This window comes from Prorops nasuta, unplaced genomic scaffold, assembly GCF_024137725.1.
Source record: "Prorops nasuta isolate Cenicafe-Biocafe unplaced genomic scaffold, Cenicafe_Pnas_1.2 PNAS00010, whole genome shotgun sequence".
NCBI classification, from domain to species: Eukaryota; Metazoa; Arthropoda; class Insecta; order Hymenoptera; family Bethylidae; genus Prorops; species Prorops nasuta.
The window spans coordinates 4,202,407-4,228,030 of record NW_027116807.1 but is presented as its reverse complement, the minus strand read 5'-3'; the positions used below and the strand labels follow the sequence as shown (position 1 = coordinate 4,228,030).

General features: G+C 37.1%; 2 protein-coding genes across 2 annotated transcripts in view; both read left to right on the top strand.

Annotated features, from left to right (window-relative positions):
• Window positions 1–3,881: 3,881 nt before the first annotated feature.
• Window positions 3,882–7,020, top strand: Mcm7 (minichromosome maintenance 7). Its single transcript, XM_066732460.1, has 9 exons — window positions 3,882–4,154; window positions 4,232–4,440; window positions 4,525–4,688; window positions 4,757–5,075; window positions 5,140–5,325; window positions 5,413–5,626; window positions 5,710–6,187; window positions 6,256–6,407; window positions 6,486–7,020. The coding sequence occupies exons 1-9, from the start codon at window positions 4,115–4,117 to the stop codon at window positions 6,899–6,901; spliced, it is 2,178 nt and encodes a 725-aa protein (XP_066588557.1). The 5' UTR covers window positions 3,882–4,114; the 3' UTR covers window positions 6,902–7,020.
• Window positions 7,021–7,477: 457 nt separating this feature from the next.
• dally (division abnormally delayed protein) overlaps window positions 7,478–25,624 on the top strand; it is a 69,432-nt gene continuing 51,285 nt past the window's right edge. The window contains exons 1-2 of the mRNA XM_066733393.1: window positions 7,478–8,266; window positions 11,055–11,195. Coding sequence (XP_066589490.1) covers window positions 8,032–8,266; window positions 11,055–11,195 — 376 coding nt within the window. The 5' untranslated portion in view covers window positions 7,478–8,031. The remainder of the gene's footprint in view (window positions 8,267–11,054; window positions 11,196–25,624) is intronic.

Sequence of the window (25,624 nt, the reverse complement as noted above, 5' to 3'; positions counted from 1 at the left end):
ACACTACGAGACTCGGATTATTCAAAAGGCACTACGCGACGCGATTTCTTTTTAACGTACACTACCGGGATAGCCGCACTACGCGACGAGCAGTTCACGACTGTCACTACAAATTCTAATTTATAAAACAGCAGTGCGCTACGTGATTTCTTTTTAACGTACACTACGCAGAAGAACCGCACTACGCGACGAGCACTTCACAACTGACACTACAGACTCGGATTTTTAAATCAGCAGTGCGCTACGCGATTTCTTTTTAACGAACACTACCGGGACAACCGCACTACGCGATGAGCAGTTCACGACTGACACTACAGACTCGGATTTTTGAAGTAGCAGTGCGCTACGCGATTTCTTTTTAACGAACACTACGCGGAAGAACCGCACTACGCGACGAGCAGTTCACGACTATCACTACAGATTCTGATTTTTAAATCAGCAGTGCGCGACGCGATTTTTTTTAACGTGTCCTATGCGGGACAACCGCACTCCGCGACAAACAGTTATCGACTGACACTACGAAACTCGGATTATTCAAAAGGCACTACGCGACGCGATTTCTTTTTAACGTACACTACCGGGACAACCGCACTACGCGACGAGCAGTTCACAACTGACACTACAGACTCGGATTTTTAAAGTAACAGTGCGCTACGCGATTTCTTTTTAACGTACACTACCGGGACAACCGCACTACGCGACGAGCAGTTCACGACTGACACTACAGACTCGGATTTTTAAAGTAGCAGTGCGCTACGCGATTTCTTTTAAACGTACACTACGCGGGAGAACCGCACTACGCGACGAGCAGTTCACGACTGACACTACAGACTCGGATTTTTAAAGTAGCATTGCGCTACGCGATTTCTTTTTAACGAACACTACGCGAGAGAACCGCACTACGCGACGAGCACTACACAACTGACACATCGAGACTTGGATTTTTAAAGTAGCAGTGCGCTACGCGATTACTTTTTAACGTACACTGCCGGGACAACCGCACTACGCGACGAGCAGTTCACAACTGACACTACAGACTCGGATTTTTAAAGTAACAGTGCGCTACGCGATTTCTTTTTAACGTACACTACCGGGACAACCGCACTACGCGACGAGCAGTTCACGACTGACACTACAGACTCGGATTTTTAAAGTAGCAGTGCGCTACGCGATTTCTTTTAAACGTACACTACGCGGGAGAACCGCACTACGCGACGAGCAGTTCACGACTGACACTACAGACTCGGATTTTTAAAGTAGCATTGCGCTACGCGATTTCTTTTTAACGAACACTACGCGAGAGAACCGCACTACGCGACGAGCACTACACAACTGACACATCGAGACTTGGATTTTTAAAGTAGCAGTACGCTACGCGATTTCTTTTTAACGTACACTACCGGGACAACCGCACTACGCGACGAGCAGTTCACGACTGACACTACAGACTCGGATTTTTGAAGCAGCTGTGCGCTACGCGATTTCTTTTTAACGAACACTACGCAGGAGAACCGCACTACGCGACGAGCAGTTCACGACTGACACTACAGACTCGGATTTTTAAAGTAGCATTGCGCTCCGCGATTTCTTTTTAACGAACACTACGCGAGAGAACCGCATTACGCGACGAGCACTACACAACTGACACTTCGAGACTTGGATTTTTAAAGTAGCAGTGCGCTACGCGATTTCTTTTTAACGTACACTACCGGGACAACCGCACTACGCGACGAGCAGTTCACGACTGACACTACAGACTCGGATTTTTGAAGCAGCTGTGCGCTACGCGATTTCTTTTTAACGAACACTACGCGAGAGAACCGCACTACGCGACGAGCACTTCACAACTGACACTTCGAGACTTGGATTTTTAAAGTAGCAGTGCGCTACGCGATTACTTTTTAACGTACACTACCGGGACAACCGCACTACGCGACGAGCAGTTCACGACTGACACTACAGACTCGGATTTTTAAATCAGCAGTGCGCTACGCGATTTCTTTTTAACGTACACTACGCAGGAAAACCGCACTACGCGACGAGCAGTTCACGACTGACACTACAGACTCGGATTTTTAAAGTAGCAGTGCGCTACGCGATTTCTTTTAAACGTACACTACCGGGACAACCGCACTACGCGACGAGCAGTTCACGACTGACACTACAGACTCGGATTTTTGAAGCAGCTGTGCGCTACGCGATTTCTTTTTAACGAACACTACGCAGGAGAACCGCACTACGCGACGAGCACTTCACGACTGACACTAAAAGACTCGGATTTTTCAAACTGCACTACACTAGCGACAGAATATGCAGTTTATCTCTCCTATGTTTTCACTTGTCGCTTGTCGCTCGTCGCTAGCAGCGACATATTCTGAGGCGGGTTCTGAATGTAGGAACGAAGGAAACGGGTAATCGCTAGCAGCAATCGCATAATGGTTTCTTAGGGGTAGTGACTGTGGTGTCGTGTTATGGTGTATGACATTTGAATTTAATTTGCATGTATAAAAAAATTGTGAATATTCAAATAATAATCAAAAGTTATGAGGTATGCACATATATTGAATGAGGAATTAATAAAGGTTTCATATATATTTGAAATGAATGTGTTTTCTTAAATCCTTGTTATGAAAATATTTCCTTCATTTTCCTATATAGCATGAGAGGATGAAAATTATATAGTTCATATATCAGAAAATAATAATTTACATTAGTAAAGTTATAATTATCCTTAGTTTGATAATTTTATTAGTAAAATTCATTGTTGCTACATGTTACTCATAATAAAACTTAATTGAATTTATTTTGTAATAAAAATGTTACAATTTAAGATTCTGTTTTTAGTAAGAAATCTGTACAGGGTGAGGAACTTAAACCGCCCCAAAACATTAGTAGAAAAAGATGCATATCTTTTTAACTATAAGAGATATTCAATTTTTTTATATGACCTTTGCGAAAGCAAATAACAAGAGGATTCGAGAATGTCCTATGCACAAATTGAATATCTTTTATAATTAAAGAGATACTCGTCTTTCCGCATCTATATTCTAGGGCGGTATAACAGCTTCACTCTGTATATATGCCGTATTATTTTACAAGCAAAGCCTGTTTTTTGGGTTAATTATATTCAACGTTTTTTATATATTAATTACAATAATTATTCATTATATTATTTTAGCTTCATATGTATCGGCTTGCTATAATTGTGACAAATGTATTTTCAATTTGAATTTCCATCCATTTTTCAAATTTAAAATTCACACGATCCGCCTGTTCCGTTCCGTTGAATACATAGTATACAGAGCAGCGATACAGGCGATACGGGCGATACTAGCGATGTCGCTGAAAAGTTGGATAAATTCAACTTTATTTCAGTGTCGCAGAAAGTGTATACTTTATCCCACGTGACCATTTGTCGCTAGCGACGAGCGACAAGTGAAATCGTATGTACCTATGGCCAAAACACGTCCGAAAGCACTGAGAGCTTATTATACCTAAAACACTATACTTCGTTTCTTCTCTGTGAATCACACTTACTATACATTTTGCGTGGTACACAGTGGGAAATTGAATCGTGTGTGCTTTCAACTATAGTGTAGTATATCATTTTGCACGTTAAATTACATAGTGAAGCTAGCCGAAGCACACACGATTCAATTTCCCACTGTGTATATTCAATTCTCGCCAACAAACTATACAGCGTAGTATCTTCCAACATGGCGGACTTGGCAACGCTGCTTGAGGGATCCCGAAGTCTTGCTTAAGTTTTTTTGTGTGCCATACTGCCATAGCCCCCTAACTGGCAGGTAAAGCATCCCTTGATGGATTTAGGAACTGCGATACATGGCGTACCCTCTGGCGGTTCAATTTAGTCAGACTTCAGGTAGTATAATTTTCAGACTAACTGGAAAGCAACTCTTGTTATGCGTTGTTTTCTGCTGAAGTTTAGGCGGGAATAGTTTCCACTGGTTTCCACCAAACATCTCTGTACCTGCCGCATTAATTGGCTATCAGGGGTATAAAAGTAGTATATTTACAAAATACTGGAACTACTATTACCTCTCTTAATTTATTTGTGAAATTTATCTGTAGTTGTTTAATATAAGGTTAAGAAATGGCTCCTAAATTAGCACGAGACTATGCTAAAGATAAGGGTAAAAAACTTTTTTGTTTGGTTATAAGTTATACTTTATAGATAGTTGATAATATTTTTTGTTTCCTCACACGATAGAGCAATTGAAGGTGTTCTTAACGGAATTTATGAAGATTGACTTAGATACTGGCGATAAAAATTTCAAGTATCGGTCGTTATTAACAAAAGTTGCTCATCGTGAACAAATTTCTTTTATGATTGAACTCGATGATCTTCATGAATTTGATGATGAGCTGGCTGTGGCAGTTGCTAATAATACTCGAAGATACATCAATTTAGCTCAGGAAGTTTGTTTCTTTTTAGATACAGGAATGATTAGCTTTATTGAGTTTAGTTTTTAAGAGATAAAAATTTAACTCTTATTTTCATAGTTGATTCAAGAGATACTGCCAGATTTTAAGGAAAGACCTGTACCACCTAAAGATGCATTAGATATTTATATTGAACATCGCTTATGTATGGAAGCCCGTAACAGACATCCTGGAGATCAAAGAGATCCTAAAAATAGATATGCTCCAGAATTAATGCGACGATTGTGAGTTGAAAGAAAAATGGTTACAAATAATTTATAAATTAATATGTAATAAAATTCTAAATTTTCAGTGAAGTATATTTCAAAGATTTTGATGAAGCAAAAGCACATAGTGTTAGAGAGATGAAGGCTGATAAAATAGGAAAGTTAATTACTGTAAGAGGTATCGTAACAAGATGCACAGAAGTAAAGCCTATGGTTGTTGTTGCAACATACACATGTGATCAATGTGGTGCTGAAACATATCAACCCATCCAATCCCTGAGCTTTATGCCACTGCAAGCCTGCCCTAGTGAAGACTGTCGTATAAATAAATCTGGTGGCAGGTTATATATGCAAACAAAGGGCTCCAAATTTATTAAATTTCAAGAAATTAAAGTACAGGAACATGTAAGTGTAGCAATAACAAGAAAGAAAATATTTGCAAATATTTTACATACTTATATATGTTTAGAGTGATCAAGTACCAGTAGGTCATATTCCAAGAACATTGACAATATTTAGTAGAGGTGAAACAACAAGACACTGTTTACCCGGAGATCATATTATAGTAACTGGAATATTTTTACCATTTTTGAAGTCTGGTTATAATGCAAGGGCTGGTGCTGCACTTCTAAGTGAAACCTATTTGGATGCTCATGTATGATATTGCTGTTGATCTAATTATATATATATGTGTGTGTATATAAATCATGTGATATATTTTTTACAATTAATTTAATTGCAGAGAGTAGTATGTCTTAACAATTCACAAACAGTAGATGACCAAGATTCTGAAATGACCGAAAATGAATTATCACAATTTATGGAAGATGATTTTTACAAAAAGCTAGCGCAGAGTATAGCACCTGAAATCTATGGGCTTGAAGATGTAAAAAAAGCATTGCTACTACTACTTGTTGGTGGAACAGATAAAAAGAAAGGAGATATCAAAATTCGAGGTAATCAAAGAAAATAAATTTTAGATGAATTAATTATCCATGTGAGAATACATTGAATTATGTCAACATTTAAATGTTTATAGGAAATATTAATATTTGTTTAATGGGAGATCCTGGTGTGGCAAAGTCTCAATTACTTGGATTTATAACGAGATTGGCACCAAGATCGCAATATACAACTGGCAGAGGCTCCTCTGGTGTAGGTTTAACAGCTGCTGTCATGAAAGATCCAATAACAGGTCAAATGATGCTGGAAGGAGGTGCTTTGGTTTTGGCTGATCAAGGTGTGTGTTGCATCGACGAGTTCGATAAAATGGCGGATGCTGATAGAACGGCGATTCACGAAGTAATGGAGCAGCAAACCATCTCGATTGCTAAAGCAGGAATCATGGCTCGTTTAAATGCAAGAGTTTCTATCTTAGCTGCTGCTAATCCTGCCTATGGTAGATATAACCCAAAACGAACCATTGAACAAAATATTCAGCTTCCAGCAGCTTTACTTTCTCGATTTGACCTACTCTGGCTAATTCAGGACCGAGCAGATCGTGACAATGATTTAAGGTATGCATAATTCTAGTATGGACAAAGTTAAAAAATAGTTTATTTTTATTTAATTATTTGTATTGCAGGATGGCTCAGCATATAACATACGTTCACCAACATTGCGAGCAACCACCCATGGAGACTCAGCCTATGGATATGGATTTAATCAGGAAGTACATAAAGTTGTGTAAGACCAAAGAACCTACTGTTCCTGAAGATCTAACGGACTATGTAGTTGGTAAGTATTTATTTTCATTTTATAATAATCATTCATTTTTTTTTTCTTTTCAATTAAATCTTATTTTGTTTCATTTAGAATCTTATGTAAAAATGAGAGGAGAAGCGCGAAACAGCAAGGATCAAACTTTCACGTCTGCACGTAATTTGTTGGCTGTTTTGCGATTAGCAACTGCCCTGGCACGTCTCAGATTGGCGGATGTGGTCGAGAAAGAGGATGTAAACGAGGCAAACAGATTAGTAGAAATGTCTAAATATTCTATAAATCATTCAGAATTAAAACAAAATCAATCGAGAAATAATCCTATGGATAAGATTTTCCAATTAATCAGAGATCTGGCTGGGAGTCAAAAAACAGTGAAAGTTTCCGATATTTTTGCTCGATGCGTAAATAAAGGCTACAATTCTGTCCAAGTCGATTCTTGCATCGACAATTATGAAGAGTTGAACGTCTGGCAGGTGAATCAAACTAGAACAAAAATTACATTCCTTTAATCACCTTTTATATTGCCCATGACTTATATAATACTTAATGGTACAGTCTTTACCAATATGATAACTATGGTATGTATTATACTCAGTATTTTAAATAAATTTCTATGAAATTGATCGGAGAGCAGCAGTATTGATGTACATAATCAGTTGAGTCCATATATATTTAAGAATGATAATGCACTTAATTATTAAAGTTAAAATAGGATATATAAGGTGTATTAATTTTAACTGAGTTTTTACATTTTTCGCAAAGTCAACTTATGCAAAACATATTGACTGGTAAAAGTTGAAAGCTGTAAAAAGTGTAGAAAAACTGCAGTTATTAAAATAATAAGATTGCTACAAAGAGTAAATTTGGCAAACAAAAATTTAAAAAGGCGCCAGGATGCGCCTGTAGGTGTGGAGATTGGTGGTGATTTGCGCAGGTACGGGGCGGGGCGGTGTGATCAGTAAGTGGCGTGGGAGGGGGGAAGGATAGCGCGCCATAGGGCAGTCGGGTCAGTTTAGCAGGCAGGCAGCAGCACAGCGCTAGCATGAACTAGCGAATCTCCAGTAAAGTTAAGCAAGCTCACTGACTAGCTGAAGCTGATCAGTAAGAGAGCAGTCGCCTCCGGTCGGCCGTTGGAAGTGGACGCGCGTGTGCTTCTTACTGTTTTGTGTTTGTGCTGTGTCGGTTATTGCATGAATGCGTGCGTGCAACCGAGGTGCGTGTGCTCTCCTGGTGCGCCCAGTGTGCCAAAGAGAAGTGGCACTGCAAAAATATCCGCCAGACGACCCACGAGAAATCACCAGCCATTTTACACTACGTACAATCCGTGATAATTCTCTCCTCTCTCTCTTGTCTCTTATTCTCCCAAACCACCACCACCGTTTGACAGCCGGTCGCACGCGCGCGCACCGATACGCAATTAATTAGCAATTCGTCTATATAAATACAAGTTTCCCAAATTCTCCCTTATCACTGCTGATTTGCAATGTACCAATTTAACTCCGATCAAACGAATGATACGAAAGTGGTGAAGTAAAGCTCTATTTTATTTTTGATTCTTTCTCACTTTTCCACTCTTTTCAGCCTCTTCCTCCCTCCTCTCCATTTCTCACCTAATATTCCTAGTTTCGCTTTTACCAAAATGAAGATAATTACCGCGAACACAAGCAACGGCAGACGGTACAGCGTGCTTTTCGCTTCTGTGCTGGTGATTCTCATCTGTGATTACGTAGATCCAACTGTAGCACGATCAGCTCGATCTATAGATCGGGGTAACAATGAGACGACTAATTGCGATCGTGTGGAACGTTTTTTCGAGAACAATAACATCACCATCCCGAGACGAGAGGTTCAGGATCAACAGGATTACTTCAAAAGTAAGTCTCCTCTCTCGAATATTTTTTTCTTCCCCTCCACACTCTACCTTCAGTCCCCCTAATTTACTATTACCCGCCAATTTCTACCACCATCTTTTTCCATATTCTTCCCCCGATCATGTGAAAATTATCGCGATAAATAGGATCGGTTATTTCAAATCCTTGATAAATTTATCATAATTGAGTTTACTCTCTATTCGTGTTCCGTGTTTCCGCGCATTGCAAAAATGCTATTTTCATTTTAGTTTAAAACTTAGAGTCTATTGAAAGAGAAAACGTATATTATTAAAATTGTACGAATCTCGATGAAAAAAAAAACAATTTAACCTTGCTTTCGGGTTTCCCCGGAATAAGTTTACAAGCTTTTTTCTTCCAACAGCAACGCATAACCTTGTTGAAAAACGTTTAACAGGAACAAGTTTCTTTTCCAAGTGATTAGTGGAATTGTCGAACGTATTATTTTTCCCCTCTTGCTAATTCCCAGAAATCAAGCATTGTGTGGAGAATAATCGGAACGATTAGAAAAATAAAATGCAATATCTTGTTAAGAGCGTTGATTTTTTTTAGAAATATAATTCCTGAAAAAAGAAATTAACCTCTAAATACTTAACATGACATTTTGAAGATCCAATAGAGAGCTTAGCACATGTTTGGATAGAAAAAGAAAATACCTTAGAATGAAAGAAACAAGATTTCTGTAGTTTTGGGGCAAATCGATGTGTGACGCGTGCTATGTGTTTAAACGAGAATTTCGAGGAATTTCATAACTTCCATTATTCGTTTCTTAAAGTTCGGAAAGAATTGAAGATTGGTGACCGTTGAGAGGAAGAACTATTTTATCACACAAGAGGATAATAATCATTGGAGGGGGGAAGGGGGGGGGAGCTTTGATTCAAAAGTCTAAGGGTAAGCTGCAAGGCTTTATTTAAAAGCCTTCGAGTTCTATTACATTGAACAGTGCTTCAATAATATTTTCTCAAACTTTTTACTGCAACTTGAGTGGAAATTGCCGTGAGAACATTTAATTATTAATTTTCCTACTTTGATTTCTACTTGGGGTATTCAAATATTGAAAAACCGTAAAAACGTTGATATATTTGTTGCAGTAGAATAGATCGATCGACAGGCGTGTGTGATGAGTGAAGCTAATTAATAACGTGGAATATAGAAGCATATATACACACACACACACATATGTATTACTGAATGGGGTATTATAACGGGATTAGCCCAGTTTATCGATGAGTTTAAACAAACTAGGATGGTTCTGCGTAACTTCCTATAGGTTTATCAATTTTATCCATACGCTATCCTTCCTCGTAGAGTTCGTATTTCAAAAAAATATTCATGAAAATGCTTTATTCAATTATTCTCATTGGTACAATATTATAATACCACTGAAGAGATTCGTGAACTCAGGGTTAATATTTATAATACCAAAACAACAAAGTGTCCACTAAAAAATGTAATTTAAAATTTCCATTAAAAAACTTTCTTGAGGTTAGTAAAAACCATCAATTTTCCATAGCTTGGTATTTTTGTAAAAACACTGTTTTCAAAAAACACTTGAATACTCGAACTCGACTCGAACTAATAAATAGAGGATTCGAAGAAATGTGACAACGTTTAATAATAAAAATCCTACGCATTATTTATAGAAAATACAATGGTAAGAAGGAGCACGTATTGCATTTCATCCATTGCTGGATTTTCACTTATGAAATCCTTGCATGAGAAAAGAGTGAGGAATCGCTGAATGGTACGAAGAAAATAATAAAATATTGAATGGATGAAAGCAATCGTGTCAGACAGGTGGCAGATATAGATGTGTACTGTACTATATATACGTAGAGTGAAAAATTAGAGCACAGAGAGCAGCTAGATTTAAGAGTGATGAAAATTGTAGTGGATCTCGATTTATCGATCGACCTGGTTGTTTGCGTATATGTAGAGAGAGGAAGGAAGGAAGGAATTTGCTGTTTATATATATATATATATATATAGAGAGAGAGAGAGAGAGAGAAAGAGAGCAGCTGATGAATATTGTGGGATCTACCATAGTTGTGCAAAAGACGATTGGTTTCATTGAAGAAGTTAGTGGTAGTATTAGCGGTTATTATAGCGTTAAGGTGGTTTTTAGAGTAGAAGGGTAAAAAGTAGTCGGTGACCGGGACGGACGAGTCGTGCTGGCATTTATTTAAGAATCCTCACCTGTGACTCGTATCCTTGGCTATCTATGTATTTGTTATACTACTGTATATACGTATATATAGACGCAGACCACCGTTCGGTTCCTCGCTGCTTCACCCTCGAGATCCAGGCTCCTTCGGACGTGCCATAAAGGTGGGCGCATCGTAAAAAAACAAAAGGAAAAAAGAAAGCAAGACAGAAAGAGAGAGAGAAAGAAAGAAAAAAAGGACTTGCACGATGCTCCATCGTGCGCGGTCTTCCCTCCGTGAGAACCGGCCCGTTTCCAATTCGCTCCTCCTCGTCCTCTTTCAACAAATTTCCCACCATCCTTCTTCTTCCTCTTCTTCCTCTTCTTCTTCTTCTTCTTCTTCTATTCCGTTACTTTAACGCTTTGTGTGATAATTGAGAAAAAAGCCATTATTCAGCCACGTTCCTCTCCTTAAGATTGTACAATCGCACTTTTGCAGCCACTTGAATCGCTTGAAACGAAAGATGCTTTAACACACTCTGTGTAATAAAAGTGAATTTTAATTGCTACATTTGTTTTATATAGGAGCGTTCTGAATTTTACGACTAATTAGCGAATTATTGTTTTTAGCAACGTGCGGTGGCGCTTGTTGCAGCAAAGAGACCGAGGAGAGGCTGAGGCACCAGGCAAGAGCGGATTTTTACAATTTAATTCACCACCATAGCAGAAGCCTTCAAGGACTCTTGGCCACCACGGCTGATGCCCTCAGAGGTCAATATAATTCCTTTGCATTTTACTTTCTTTATCAATTAAGCGTCATTCACGAGCTTCGAGTACTCTCTCAACGTGTTCTTGCTTGCGTCAAATATTTTTTTCCAAATAACTAATGATGAGATCCAAGTTTCATCGATTGATAACTGTCTCGTGAATGTGCTTATTTATTTTTTATGTTTATTGCGTTGTTGAAACGAAGGTAAGTGGAGAATATATATTTATAGTACAGAGCGGAATATCTCGTTGTGGGAATCGATCCTTGAGCTTAATTAATAATACGTGAGTTGGATCTCGGCGTGTTCTTGTTTTAATAAAATATTTGTAGATGAGTAACAAATTATGAGGTTAACGTCTGATCAGATTAGTAGCAGCTGTCTTATGAACATGATTATTTATTTATTATGTTTATATTGTGCGTTGTGTTTGGAATGTTAATAAGTCGAGAACATATATCTAGAGCGAACTTTTAGTGTGCATCTACCTTTAAGCTTAATTAATACCATACAAGTTCGCTCTCAATATGTTCGAAATAAATGCCACATTATGAGATTAATAGCTGGTCGATTGACAATTTTATTGTACGTAAATTTGTTTATTTTATATTGTTTGCTGTATTAATTGCTAAAATGGATTGCACCTAGAGTAAATTCAAAATACAAATTGACCCCCTTACGATTAATTAATACTATATATATATCATAGATCTACTCTCGCCATGTTTTTGCTTTAATAAAATATTTATAAATAATTAACATATTTAAAGCGCTAATGATCGATGGGAAATAAAATACGAGTAAAAGCAAAACTTCTTTGAAATTAATTTTACGACAAAGTCCAGCGAACAAGGTCCACGAAGGAATGAATGAAAATTCGCATTCAATCAATGATAAAGGTCGGTCAAGGCCGCACTTGAAAACGTAAACAATCTCACACTCGGTTCGCAGCACGCAACACGCCGACCGATCGATGTTTTGAAAAATTATTCGAGCCGTAATAATAATAAGGTCATAAATCTTTCCGTTGACTGTTTTGTGACATTCATAGACACAATAATTGCACTCGATACGCTTGAAAACAGTCGAACACGTACCGAGGATTTTCTATAAACACGTGTTTACATTTGACCGTCAAATGGTAGAGTTCGTGTCAAACGTCTTTGTTACGCTCAGAGGAGCATTTGAACGCGTCGAAATGCAGTTTTTCTGGACCGATAGCCGTGTACGTTCCGAAAAATTTACAAAGACAAATTCGTGTAAGCTCATTGAACTCTAAATCCTGGTCGTGCCTGAAATTGAGTGTATGGAGCCTCGGGAGTGTTCCTTAATATTCGGTGAGTTTTTCCTCCATAGTTTTCTATGACGAACCGGTCTAAAATTGCTATAGAGAATAGCAAAGGTGTACTACCTTTTTTCTATACTATATATAGTAGCTGTATTATTGTTAATTTAATGAACAATTTTTAAAGAAATTGCATGAAATAGATGTAATTTTTAAGGACAAAATAAATAACGACTCGAACGTATTTTGGTAATTTAAGGATTTTATTATAATGAGAGTAATATACATATATATGTATATCTATGCATGAGAAATAGAAGAGTACTCTGAATATGCTCATTTATTCCGAATCTTGGTTCACGATTAAGTATGTTCTCGACATGTTCGTTTCGATAGAATAATTTCATGTAAATGGCAAATTATTAGGCGCGAATACCTGAATATTATAGAAGAGTATTTGTATATAAATATGCATATTTTATTTTATCAAAGGAGCTGTGCGAGTGAAGAGCATATCTAGAGCTAATTCATAGTGTGTATCGACTCTTAAAGTATTATTGCCAGTCTTTCAATTAAAATTTTACTTTTAGATTTTATTACTGTCATTTTTCACTTGCTCATCTTTCATCATCATCGCCACTTTGCTTAGTTTCCTCTCTCCTCGTTGATTGCCTTTCTTAAATTCACTCTTTTAATTCTTTTTATCCTTTTTTCGCCATTCCACTTTTCCTCCTGCCTATTTTGGGGCTTACCTGCTTTTTTTATCCCAGTCTATATACTCACTTTTATTAGCTTTATAGCTTTCTCTCTCTCTCTCTCTCTCTCTCTCTCTCTGTCTCCCCCCTCCCCCTCCCTCTTCATAGCACATTCACCGGTTTCACATATTTTTAACGAAGCACTCGCGTCACCGTTGCCTCTGCAGCTACTATGTATATCTATCTTTTCTCGCGCGCGCATTCGATAGAATTTTCTCGCTTCCCAGTTGCGCTAATGATCGCACCAGTGACAAACGCGAGCGCGAATCTTCTTTATTGGTGCAAAAGGCAAAAGTCGAGCCTGCCAAATGACCCGGTTTGCGAAGGCGCCGGCAATTTAGAAATATTAAATTGCCGACCCTATTATACGTGAAAAAAAAAAACTCGAGAAATCCTCAGAAAATTCAAGCTGCAAATCCACTCATTTCAATATAACGAATATTCGCGATGATAAAACTTGGCGTTTGTGGGAGCTACTTTCCAGAGAAATATAATTGGAATTGGCCAAAACCGTTTAGCTCACGAAAAAGTAAGAAATATCAGATTTTTTGAATTAACCATAACAATATTTTGTTACATTAATTTTTAATCGAAGTAATTTTGCAACTCGATGCCTCGTCTATTGTCCACCAGATAAAACGAACCAGACCATGGATAGAAAATTCTGTTTATCTCTGTAACTAGAAGAGATATGAATTTTTTGTGTAAGACTTTTTCGAATGAAAAATAAAAGAAGCTTTGAAAAGATCTTGTGGGAAAAGTTGATACACATCTTATGATTGTAAAGATAAACAGAATTTTATATACATGGTCTAAGTCGATTTTTATCCGTCGAATCCTCAAAGGATACATCTCGGAGTATATGCTTCACGCGATCATTTATTTATATTTGTTAAAACAAAATATTAAATTATTTATTTCTTATTATTTATATATTTGTTTTTTTAGTTCTATGCTCTATCATGTGATCACTATAAATTTTTGTTTATATTTTGATATTATAAATTTTTGAAAATTGGATAGTTTATTGAATCCCTGATATGTGTTATGGTAATAATAGAAAATCTGTTTAAAAACGAGACCTTTCTTTGAAACCAGGACGTATGACTACAATAAGAGTTTCAATAAAAATATAGATACAAGAAAACGTGCTTAAATTTGTTCCTAAGATGCTTTCAAACTTTATTACTATATTTGCTTTTAGAAATTTCTTATCAATAATTTTGCTAACCCCAATAATTACGGAGATACATGCACGTCTTTTCCTGTATCGTCTATATTTAAGGCGTTCTATCCGACAGACTCTTTATATATGTATATACATACACAACAATAACGCGTGAGAATTAAATCTAGCTGCGGATGAAAAAAAAGTATTGATCGAAAGGACGCTTTTAGTAGAAAGTTTAATCTTAATTATTAATCGCTATTGATCAGCGATATATGCATGTATGGTAACAATAAAGTAGTAAAAAAATATTGACGTTGCTTTGACGCAGTGACCCTATTTCGTTTATATCGTAAGAATTGCTACAGCACTCTGTCGTGGTTCCGATGACTGTGTTTCAAGTAAATCATGTAATAAACTTACTAGGTATACTGTAAAATTAACTGGACTGGTTTGTCACGATTTGCGAACAAAGTGATATCGACGGAACATTTTGCATACCATATATATATTACTGGCGTGCGTACGTTACAATAAATGTCAATCGATATCACTTAAAAGTGACGGATTCGTTCAATTATTCTTTCTTGCTGAACAAACCCGTGATATAACTGGTTGATTCAACCGAGTTTGAAATTCTTTCGATTCTTCAATTTCTACACTTGAAATATCTATAAATATATTTCATGTGTGAAAATTCACTCGATACTTTTCTACATGACTTTTAATTCACCAAACCTTTAATAATCGAGATAAACATTGAAGTTTAAACGACGTACAAATATTTTGATCCACACTCGTTTATAATTGATCTATGAGAGTAATTATTTTCACAAAATTATCTAAATGAAGAGGTTTTGTAAATTAAGTAAATAATGGAAAGGAATGTGTAAGTAGAAAAAAATAGGTTGCTATTTAATTTAATCATTAATTATTAGCAAAGCTTGGCTTTCTAGTGGCATTCTCTACTCTATGTTTCCTGTGTTAGTGACTAGAGAAGTCAGTGCAGTACTAATCGCATTAGCTATCCTACTAGCTGCTATATATACAATCTTCTCTCTAAAATACACACACACACATAGTCAGTCAGTCAGTCTCTTTCCACTTTATCCTTCCTCCTTCCCCATCCCTCCACACGCAGAGTAAATCCTACGTTATCCCTTTCTACTCATCTACCCAACTAACGTTTCAAGTCACCAAGTTAACCACCTATACAATACAGTTCCCCCTCGAACCACCACCAAGTGCCATTAAGCTTACCTCAGTTTTCCATTTATTAAAATTAAACCTGTTGCTCGCAAAATTTTCATTAAACTCTCACTCTTGTGGTTTCTCGCAGTGTAATAATATGTATAATAAACGAGACAAAAGGAATAAAAGCTGTAATTGCGAGTTAAATTTTCGCAATTAACCGTAAGAAAGTAATTTAAAAGATGCTGTTAAAGAGAGAGAGAGAGAGGGACTATTTCTCATTTTTCTTATGAATATTGATTTCTCGTTGAACGAAGAAATGCAAATGTTGGGATGAATGCAAATGGCAAAAGTGCGAAGATAATTCTTGAGCCGCGTCCCTGATCTCTCCAGGCCAATTCATCACGTCTATTTTCCTTCTCATTGTCGGCAAGCGCGTACCAGTCGTGGATCAACGACCCTCGCTCAAGCTTTTCCATATTTTCTATCTTGACAAAAAATGCAGAGAGAAAAAAATAACACAGCAAACTTTCTCCCTCTCTTCTCTTACTGTTCGCGTTGATCCTCCTATTCTATTCCATATTTATCCATCCAAGATTTTTAGTTAGAGTCGATAAATCTGATGGAGCAAAGCTGGAATATTATTGCTCGTATGCTGCTCCTATATATACTCAATCCTACTTATTAATTCAAGAGTTTTTTTTTAATCGAGTAAAGCTGGAATATTGTTGTTCCTATACCGCAGTCTACTCGATTCTATATAGTTATTAATCTAATATATTGGTTCAAAATTAATAAATCTATTCGAGTAGAACTGGAATATTATTGTTTTTATTCTTCTTCCTACTTAAAACCCAATTATTAATCCAGCATTTCTATTTAAAATTGATTAATCGATTGGATCAAACCTGGAATATTATTGTTCAGCTCCATTTATTAATTCATAGATATATTTATTTGTTCGCCTCGTAGCTGGTACATTGAACCGTCTAAGACTCCGATCGCTAAAATGTTTGCTACGAGGATAAAATAAAATTGTTTCGCTTCTAAAAATTTCTATGTGATCTTTGTGAACGTTACTTTAACAAAAAATAGTCGATGGAATTTGGAGAAAATTGAATTTCAAGTTTAGAGAAAAATGTAGGAATATAGAAAATTGGAATGAACATCTTTGTTCGCTGAATGGACTGATGGGATCGTTTATGGTACAAAAAGGTCAGCCAAGGGTGAAAATTGACAAATCTATTTGAGTAAAATTAAAATACTTCATTATTATATTTTTCTTCTTAATGCATAAGAGTTAACGAAGAATTCTTATTGGTCCACTGATTTAAGATGGAATGTATAATTGGTATGGAGAGTTGTGGCGATGAAAGATAAATGCATACGTATATAGATGTAGAAGAGGTTGCTGAGGTGTTTGCGTGTAAATGCACGTGTGTGTTGTTGTTGTGTAGTAGTGGTTTGGTAGTTATAGGTTGAGCAGGCTGTTTCTGGTCCTGTTTGATGTGTCTAAGAGCGAGTTCCAGGTTGCAGGCAGGCTCCCTCTTGTTCCTCCCTGCAACTCGACGAATACTGTTGCTCTCCTCTCAAGTCTGAAGGAGTATGGGGAGAGAGGGCGGTTGCTTTCTCGCGGCCGTATAAGGCAGCGCGTGCCGAGCTCGAAACTTCTCAGCGAGAAATCTGCCAATTCGATCCACGGGTTGCCTCTTTACCCTTTTTTTCCCATTTTTCCACCATTTGCCTCCTGAAATTATTTTTATTCCCACGAAGGACTACTCTCTCTTTTGCGTATGGGTTAACACAATAATCTTCTCAATCAGACTACTCTTCTTTATATAATCCTTTTTATAGGTTATTCATTTTAAAAATTGTTAAATTGCTCTCTCACAGATTAGAATTTTTCACAGTGCTCCATCCTGTTCTTCATTGATTTTCGTTGGGTCTTTTGGTAAAGCGTTGTTTGTTCCTGATTTATGCCATTCTCTTCATTGAAATGCGAAATGCATCGCGATGAAGAGAAGCGAGCAAAGTGAGGAACAGCCAGAAATGGATGCGTGGAATGACGTGTTTGTTTGTGTGTATGTGTATGTATACATCTCCACTGGGTTGCGATGAGATGGGACGGGATGACGCAGCCTACAGAATTTTCTTGCTTTCATAAAGTTAGTATAGTCCTACTTTCCACTGAAATCCTACATGTAAGTAAAGCTATTATTTCATTCCAATGTTATCATCCTTCAAATTCGATCGTTCCATTCAGTCACATTCTCTCTTTTCATTATATCAACTGGCTCTTATTTCATTGTAGCGTATTATAATAAGAAGTTTATTTCCAGTCACGTGTACGTATATTTATCGATATTGCACAATAGATTCTGAGTAACGAGGGGTTGAATCATTGTCGATGTACGTGACTGATTAGGCAAAAGGATGGAATAAATCGTAATTACTGTACAAAGATAAATAAAGTTTGCTATTTGTAGGGGAAATTTGGCTTTTGCATTTTTACACGGTTTACACGCCATTTACATTTACCTCTTGTGACAGTTTTGCCAAAACAAATATATTTTACTATCCTACAATATTCTAGTTTTTTTAACCTTCCCTCTTTATCTACATATACACATGAGAGTCGTGAAAATAAAGCCAATTCGTCAATGTTGTGGAACGATTGTTGCAGATGAAGAAAGAAAAATATTGTTTCGTTCAAGTAGGCTTTTATCGAAGAGAAAAATATTTGAAAAAATACAAAAATAATATATCTATGTTACAGTACAGAGGCGAAGGTGTGTATGTGTGTAATATATGTGTAGGTTGTGGGGTTGGAAAATGGTTCAATTTAAATTCGTGGTTTATCAGGTGACGATTCAGCAGAGAGAAGCATTGCAGCAGTTAAGTTAAGGAAAGAGTTAGTGAGTATGAGGGGAGGGGAGGGGGTAGAGAGAAAGAGAGGGGGATAGTGGTTGTTGGAATTCAGAACGGTACTCACGCGTTCTGGAGATCTCGTGCATGGAGAATCTCAAAACTATATCCAGATACATTCGATTTTAATTGCTGTACCATTGGCACAAACCTTTCCTCACACTTGCTGAGATTATTCTTTATCGTACCCCTCGCACCTAATCATTCCATTTGCAAAGAAATGATCTAACATTACAGTTTTTTCTCCTACTTAAACTACTAAGAAAACTAATTAATCTTCCAATAAAAGCTTTCCATCATTTTTTACTTCATTTATCAAGTTTAGCGAGTAATCCCTAACAGTAAAACTCTTATCGTTGTAACAGGATTCTCTCGTATTTGTGACAATTATATAGGTACCAGTCGATGTAGTCGAAGTTTGTTATAATATTTTGCAACTTTTATGTACCGAGCATAATTAAAAGTTGTGCTGCTATTTAAGGTTATATACGTATAGATAGAGAGTGTATACTTTTACTCGCGGCGTCTCAGGTCGTGGACGTAAGGATTCATTCGTCTTCCTAAAAATAAGAGATAACAATTTTATTCCTCGAGCCCTTATAAAAGTACTTCTTATTCAGATGAAAAAAGATTTTATATAAAAAATTAATATCTTTTATTTTATTTACGAGCATAAATAATATTTTATATTCACGCTCTTGCGAGTTGAGTAAAAAACACCCTGTTTAGGGCGTATACTTCAATTCGTCTCAGGTCATGGACGTAAAAATTCATTTATCTTCGTAACACTATAAGAAATATCAGTATTTTGCATTGGACTATTTGTAAAATTCTTTTGCACCTAGATCCTTAAGGATATTAAGCAAGCAATTAATATCTGTTGTAGCTGCTGTATTAAATAAACTTTTACGTTCACACCTCGCAACAATTTAAGTGAAACACTGTATATAGTATAATATATTTTAACGAATAGCAGGTCGTTGAGATAAAACTTCATTTATCGTTCCGCGGACTACATTTGAACAATTTTATTCATACTGGACCTCTCTAAAAATACTTTCAACTAAGATCTCACAAAAAATTGATATCTTTTATTAGTTAGGAAGAGAGAGAGAGAGAGAGGCTAACGGATTTTTACATACACGCCTTGGGGCAAATTTAGTGAAAAAAAAAACAGCCTGTAGGGGGCGTTTACTTGAATTCGTCCCAGTTCGCGTGGACGTAAAACTTCATTTATCTTCGTAATTCTACACGAAATATCAATATTTTACTTGGGACTTTTTTTGAAACTCCTTTCTATTTGGATCCTTAAGGGTATTAAGCGAAAAAATTGATATCTCTTATGCTGCAACAGTTATCGAGTTACAAATGAATTTCTACACGCCCATTCTGCAGCGCGCGCATTAAAGTATACATTGTGTACGCAGAGAATTTGGTTGGAGCGATTCTCAGTGGCGATTGTAGTTGGCTGCTAACAGTGAAATAATTGCGACTCGTATAGCAATAATTAGGCCACGTTTGTTTCGAGCTGACCGGATGAAATTACGTTCGAGTCTGGTTATACGAATCTTATAATGGAAATTGAGGGGTATTGACTGTGTTAACGAGTATACCAACAGTATATATATATATATATATATATATATATATATATAAGTATACCTGTGCAAATAGCTGAATGAAAATGGCAAATGCGCGAAGATACAGCATGCAATCAGATATGCTTAATTTTAATCCTGGCGAACCTATTATTTTCACAACAGAGAAACTTACGCCATACACCTGTTCCCCCACCTTAACCCCCTACCCCCAGCTTATCTTGCTCAGCTGTTATCGTGGAGAGATAAAAAAATTGTTTTAGCATAAATTACGTGTTTGCAGCAATTTCCCTTTATCAAAAGAAATATTTACTTTGCATTATCATTATTACAATAATAATTTCTGTGTAAATTCCACACTTCTGTTCTCATCATCGTTTGCTCGACCTTTTTCCTTTCGTCACGAGGGAGACACGGTTTAAAGTTTAAATAATGTATTTGCTGTGATTATACGTTTATTCCACGTTTTTATCGTATTCTTGTAAAATAAATAAAGTTTTATCCGAATGGTTTAGTTTTGCCTTTGCCGTTGGTTTTTGTTTTATTTGGCTATCGAGGAATATATTGGTCGATCCGAAATCTACAATCGCAAGACGAGGAAGTAATAAATTGTGCAATTGTGTGATAAATGTGAAAATGAGTGCAGGCATTAATATCAATGACACTGATACACGTTATGTCATTATGCTGAAACTCGTTTGGTTGGTTACATTGATTAAGCTAACCGTGCCATATCGGATAATTTCATTTCGCTTCATTAATTTCGCTCATCTATTAAATATCTCTCATTATAATTATTACGTCGTTTATTAATAAATCTTGGTAATTTAACTCCTCGGTATAATATTATAATACTAATTGAATATTTAGTTACATGCGAAGTATCGAATAATTCATTAGGACGATCGTTTAAAATGTTTAATTTCTCTCGACTCTCTTTCGCTGCTCGCGGAGCACGTTCAATTTAATTTTATAAAATCCCCTTAATTAATCTATCCAAAATGTATAACCGTGATAATTTACTTGCTAAGTATTATTTTCGCACCTTTAATTAATATAGCTAATTAAAAGCGCCGAGCGGTATTATGCCTGGTTAATGTTGAGTTTTAGCTGTGTGTAATACGAAATAAGTGGATCTCGTAAATCTTGATGCTTGGGCAACTGCAAAAAGGATAACGAGTGTCAAAGGAAATAGTGTGAGTTATGGCAGAAGCATCGGATAATTGTGCCAGCGTTCTTGTACAAACTTAACAGATCGAATTGTGTCAGCCCAGTCGGATATAATTGATGTTCTTAATTTTCTCTATGAAACCGAATGGAAAAAAGTGCACAGTCACACTGGCAAGAAAATAAGCTAGATTAGTCTTCAATTGGAAATGATCTCGTACTCTTATTAGCTGCTATTTCTTGAATTTCCCGTAGCCTCTTTTTTCTCGACTTGCTCAAAAAGTCTTCTCGTTTACGCGAAAAGAGAATTATTCTCATTTGCGAAATAAATGTTTGTCGCTGGAATCGATGGAAAAAATTGCCAAGTCACTAGCAAAGATCTGATCAGTATTCGATTAAAAAGCATCCAGTATTCTTATTGGTATCAATTTGTTGAATTTACGTAAGTTTTTTTGTTCTCAAAGAGTATATCCTCGTAAACAAGGAAGAAAACAGTTTCACTTTGTGCAGTAACAATTTTTTGTGACTCGAAGCAATAAATAAAGTTGCAAAGTCACTCGCAAGAAGCTAGGTTAGATCAGTGTTAAATTAGAAACAATCTAGGAAATGTGTGCCTGCAGTATTTCCTGAATTTGCGCACACAAGTCCCTTTTCTCTCCTTAGAGTGAATTCTCGTATTCGTGGAACGAATAGCTGTAATTTATGCAATAAATTTTGGTGACTGAGAGCAATAGAAAAAATTGCATAGTCACTAGAAAAAAAATAAGCTAGATTAGTATATAAAATTAGAAACGATCCAGTATTGCATACACACTATTTGTTGAATTTGCACAAGTCCCTTTCCTCCTTGGAGCAAATTCTTGTATTCGTGAAACGAATAGTCGTAATTTATACGATAAATGTTGGTGACTGGAAGCAATAAAAAAAATTGCATAGTCGCTAGCAAAAAATTCAGCCAGATTAGTGTAAAATTAGAAACGATATAGTATTGTGTATGCAGTATTTGTTGAATTTGTGCACGAGTCTCTTTTTTTTCTTAAAGAGGATGCTCGTATTCTCGAAAAAAATAGCTGTAATTTGCGCAATAAATTTTGGTGACTGGGAGCAATGAACAGCTGTTGGAGAGCGGCAAGTTGCTCCCTCCGATAAGGAGTTTTTCTTTTTTTAAGGGAGATCGAGTAGAATTGGAGAAATAGCGAGTCGAGAACTACTAACTAAGTGAGCAGGTAAGGAAGTGCAGAGAGTGAGAGGCCACTTTAATGAAAGCCACTTTGCCAGGGTAATTGCGGCCTGTTAAAGCTGGACATTAAAGAGCTTATTAAGTTCTAGCCAACTTAATATATATATATATATATACAGTATACGATGAGATGTGTAGACGAACAGTATAAACTTGTAAATGGAGGGAAATCCAGCTAAAGCGATAACTGCGCTAGATCAATGATAATTTTCACTCACTTGTATATAAATATTAAATAGCCTAGTTTTGCCTCTCTCCTCTCCTCTCCACCTCCCCCCTCTCACTCTTATCAGAATCACGAATATCTCAATGACATTTACGTCAGTACAAATTAAGTGTTATATAGCATAATATTGAGTATTCCTGCAGGAATACAATTTCAAAAGCGAATTAGAATATTGTTAGAATTCCCGTTAAGAGTAGACTGTCGGTGCTCCCCCCCCCCCCCCCCTCTCCACAGCTGAAAGTTATGATTCCTCTGCCTCTCGACGATCTATCCTACGAAAATCCTGCTAATTCAACTCAGGCGCGATAAATCCTCGTGTGAGTAACAATAACTCCTTCCTTCGATATTTCAAATTAAAGAAAATTAAATTTTTTTGAAGGTTACAATTGTGCGAGTGTTAAATCGTTGGAATATTTCTTAATTCTTTGTTGTTTTGCTAAATTCAAAGAAATCTGTTAAATACATTATTTTCCTGGTAATTGAAAGGGGGAACTGGACGGAGGAACGCGCGTGTATTTATTGGCGGTGGGGAGTGGGGAGGAGAGCAAGTAAAATCGAGTCGAGTCGAGTCGAGTCGAGTCTTAACCGGCACCTGCAACCTGCGAGCAGCCGCACCTGCTGTTCCGTTTGGCCCAGAGGGAAAACCATGCTGTTCTTGGGGGAATGAACCGTTTCACCTTTTTCTTCATTCCCCCTATGTATATGCCACGTACAATAAAAACCATACAAATCGCGATAGTTGCTCCCTTCCTGTTACTTTGCTAGATCAAGCTTCGAATTATCCATTCACGTGACTTGATTTTTTATTCGCTTATTCTCAAGGACACTCGTGATGTTCGATTTTGCAAATTAACCGATACAAGTATTATTCTTCGTGTAACCTGTGAATATCGTACGATAAAAAACATAATAATCGTAATATAATTGCTCCCTCTTCGTGTCATTTTAATAGAACAAGCTCTGAATTATATTGTATCCTCTTGTTTACTTTTATTTATCTCAGTAAGAAAATGTTAATTAATTTTATAAACAATTGATAACGTTTTCTTCTCCCCTTTGTGTTTACTTTGGTAAATGAATCTACGGATTACCCATTAGAAAATTCTCCCTTTACGCAATTATTATGAAGGACACGTTAATTAATATTGCAAATTAATTATCACGAGTATTGTTGAGGAAACCTGGCGAGTTTAGGAGGAGCAGAAGGAAGGAAATGAAAGTGTGTAGAGTGAGAAATTGTTGGCGTGTGTTTGTATTTAATCGACTGTATAGGTACGTACGTACGAGCATGATACAATTCCTCGAGGGGGGTTGACTCGACGCAGTGACTCGTGAATCCTGTTAAATGCAATTATCCAATCAGTTTAGACGAGAAGGCGAGAATCCTCGGTGGCCTCTAGGGACTAAAAAAGATTCCCCCATCGCTATAGCGTTTCTTCGCTAATTGACTTTAGAAATTTGCATCTCTCCGACGAATCGCGCACAGTGTTTTCTCGCTATCTACCGCCAAACTTATCTGCATTCTTATCAACTTCCTTCGAGTTTTATCATAATCGTATACAACACGGATAAACCTTCAACGTTGATAGTTTTATATTTAACCAGTTTCGCCAAAAACAGTCTTATGACAAAACATTCGTCATCCGAATGAAAAACAATATCGAAAAAGATTAGATTAAAGAATTCTCACCTCGGAGGGTAGGATAAAATTAAAAATTCAACTTTGTATATAGGATAAATTAAAACGAGGAACGAGCGAAGCTGTATTTTGCTACTTTAATGTTATAAGAAAAAACTCGTCGTCAAAATAAAAATATGAAAGAATTTTCATGGCAAGAGGTATGATGGGATTAAAAAATAAAAGGTATAGAGGATAAATTAATAAATGAGGAGCGCGCTACGAAGGAGTATTTTAGCAGTTTAGTTTTAAGATTGGAAATTGGCGAGGATTTTAGCTACGGCCCTGAGGCAGAGTTAGGCTGCGTGGTACAGTTCCCACGTATCTTTTGCCATCCTCCGTCTCCATCCATCGAGTAGCAGCAGAAGCAGCAGCAGCAGCAACAGTGAGCGAACAGCAGAAGGATGCTGTAGAGGTAGGAGGCAGAGAGGAGGAGGCAAGGAACCAAGTGAAAGAAGAAGGAGCGAGAGGAAGAGGAAGGAACATAGAGGGGGGGGGGGCGTCCACATTGGTTTCGCACGAACGATCCTGGCCAAGGAGAGTCTCGTTGGGTCGACGAGTAGAGAATGAAGATGAAAGAGAGCTAATGCTCGCTCCGAGGATGGAAAGGGACGACACGCACTGTTAGTCGGTTGGAGAGAGATGGAAATTCATAGGAAAAGAAACAAGCGTCGGACTGGAAGGAGATAGAGATAGAGCGGAGAAGAAGGTATATGTAGAATGGGAGCAGACGGTCCCCTTGGTTTAAAGAGTGAACCTGAGGACCGGGGGGGGGGGGACTACATTCTCTCTCTCTCTCTCTCTCTGTCTCACTTGTAGCCACTCGTTTTCTTTCTCTCCCACCAAACACGGTGGCGCTAAAATAAAATGACCGACCGAAGGAATGTCGAAGTTGCCCTCTCACTCTCCTACCCTTGAACTTTTAATGGGAAGGAGAGAAGAGTGGGAGAGAGAAAGAGAGAAGGATACCCCGCTCCAGTCAACAGTAAAAATAGGGGTGTGCGTGGAGATAGCAGACCGAGAGGAACCGGAATGCCAAATATCGCTACAATTTTTTCCTTTCAATTCCTCTCTTCATCGTCCATCTTTCTTTTTTACCTTTCGAAAATTTTCTTCTCCCTCCATACTTCATCCTCCTCTCTAATATTTTTCAAATTCCTTCCTTCCTTTATTTCTTCCTCCACGTGGTTTCCTCCTCTT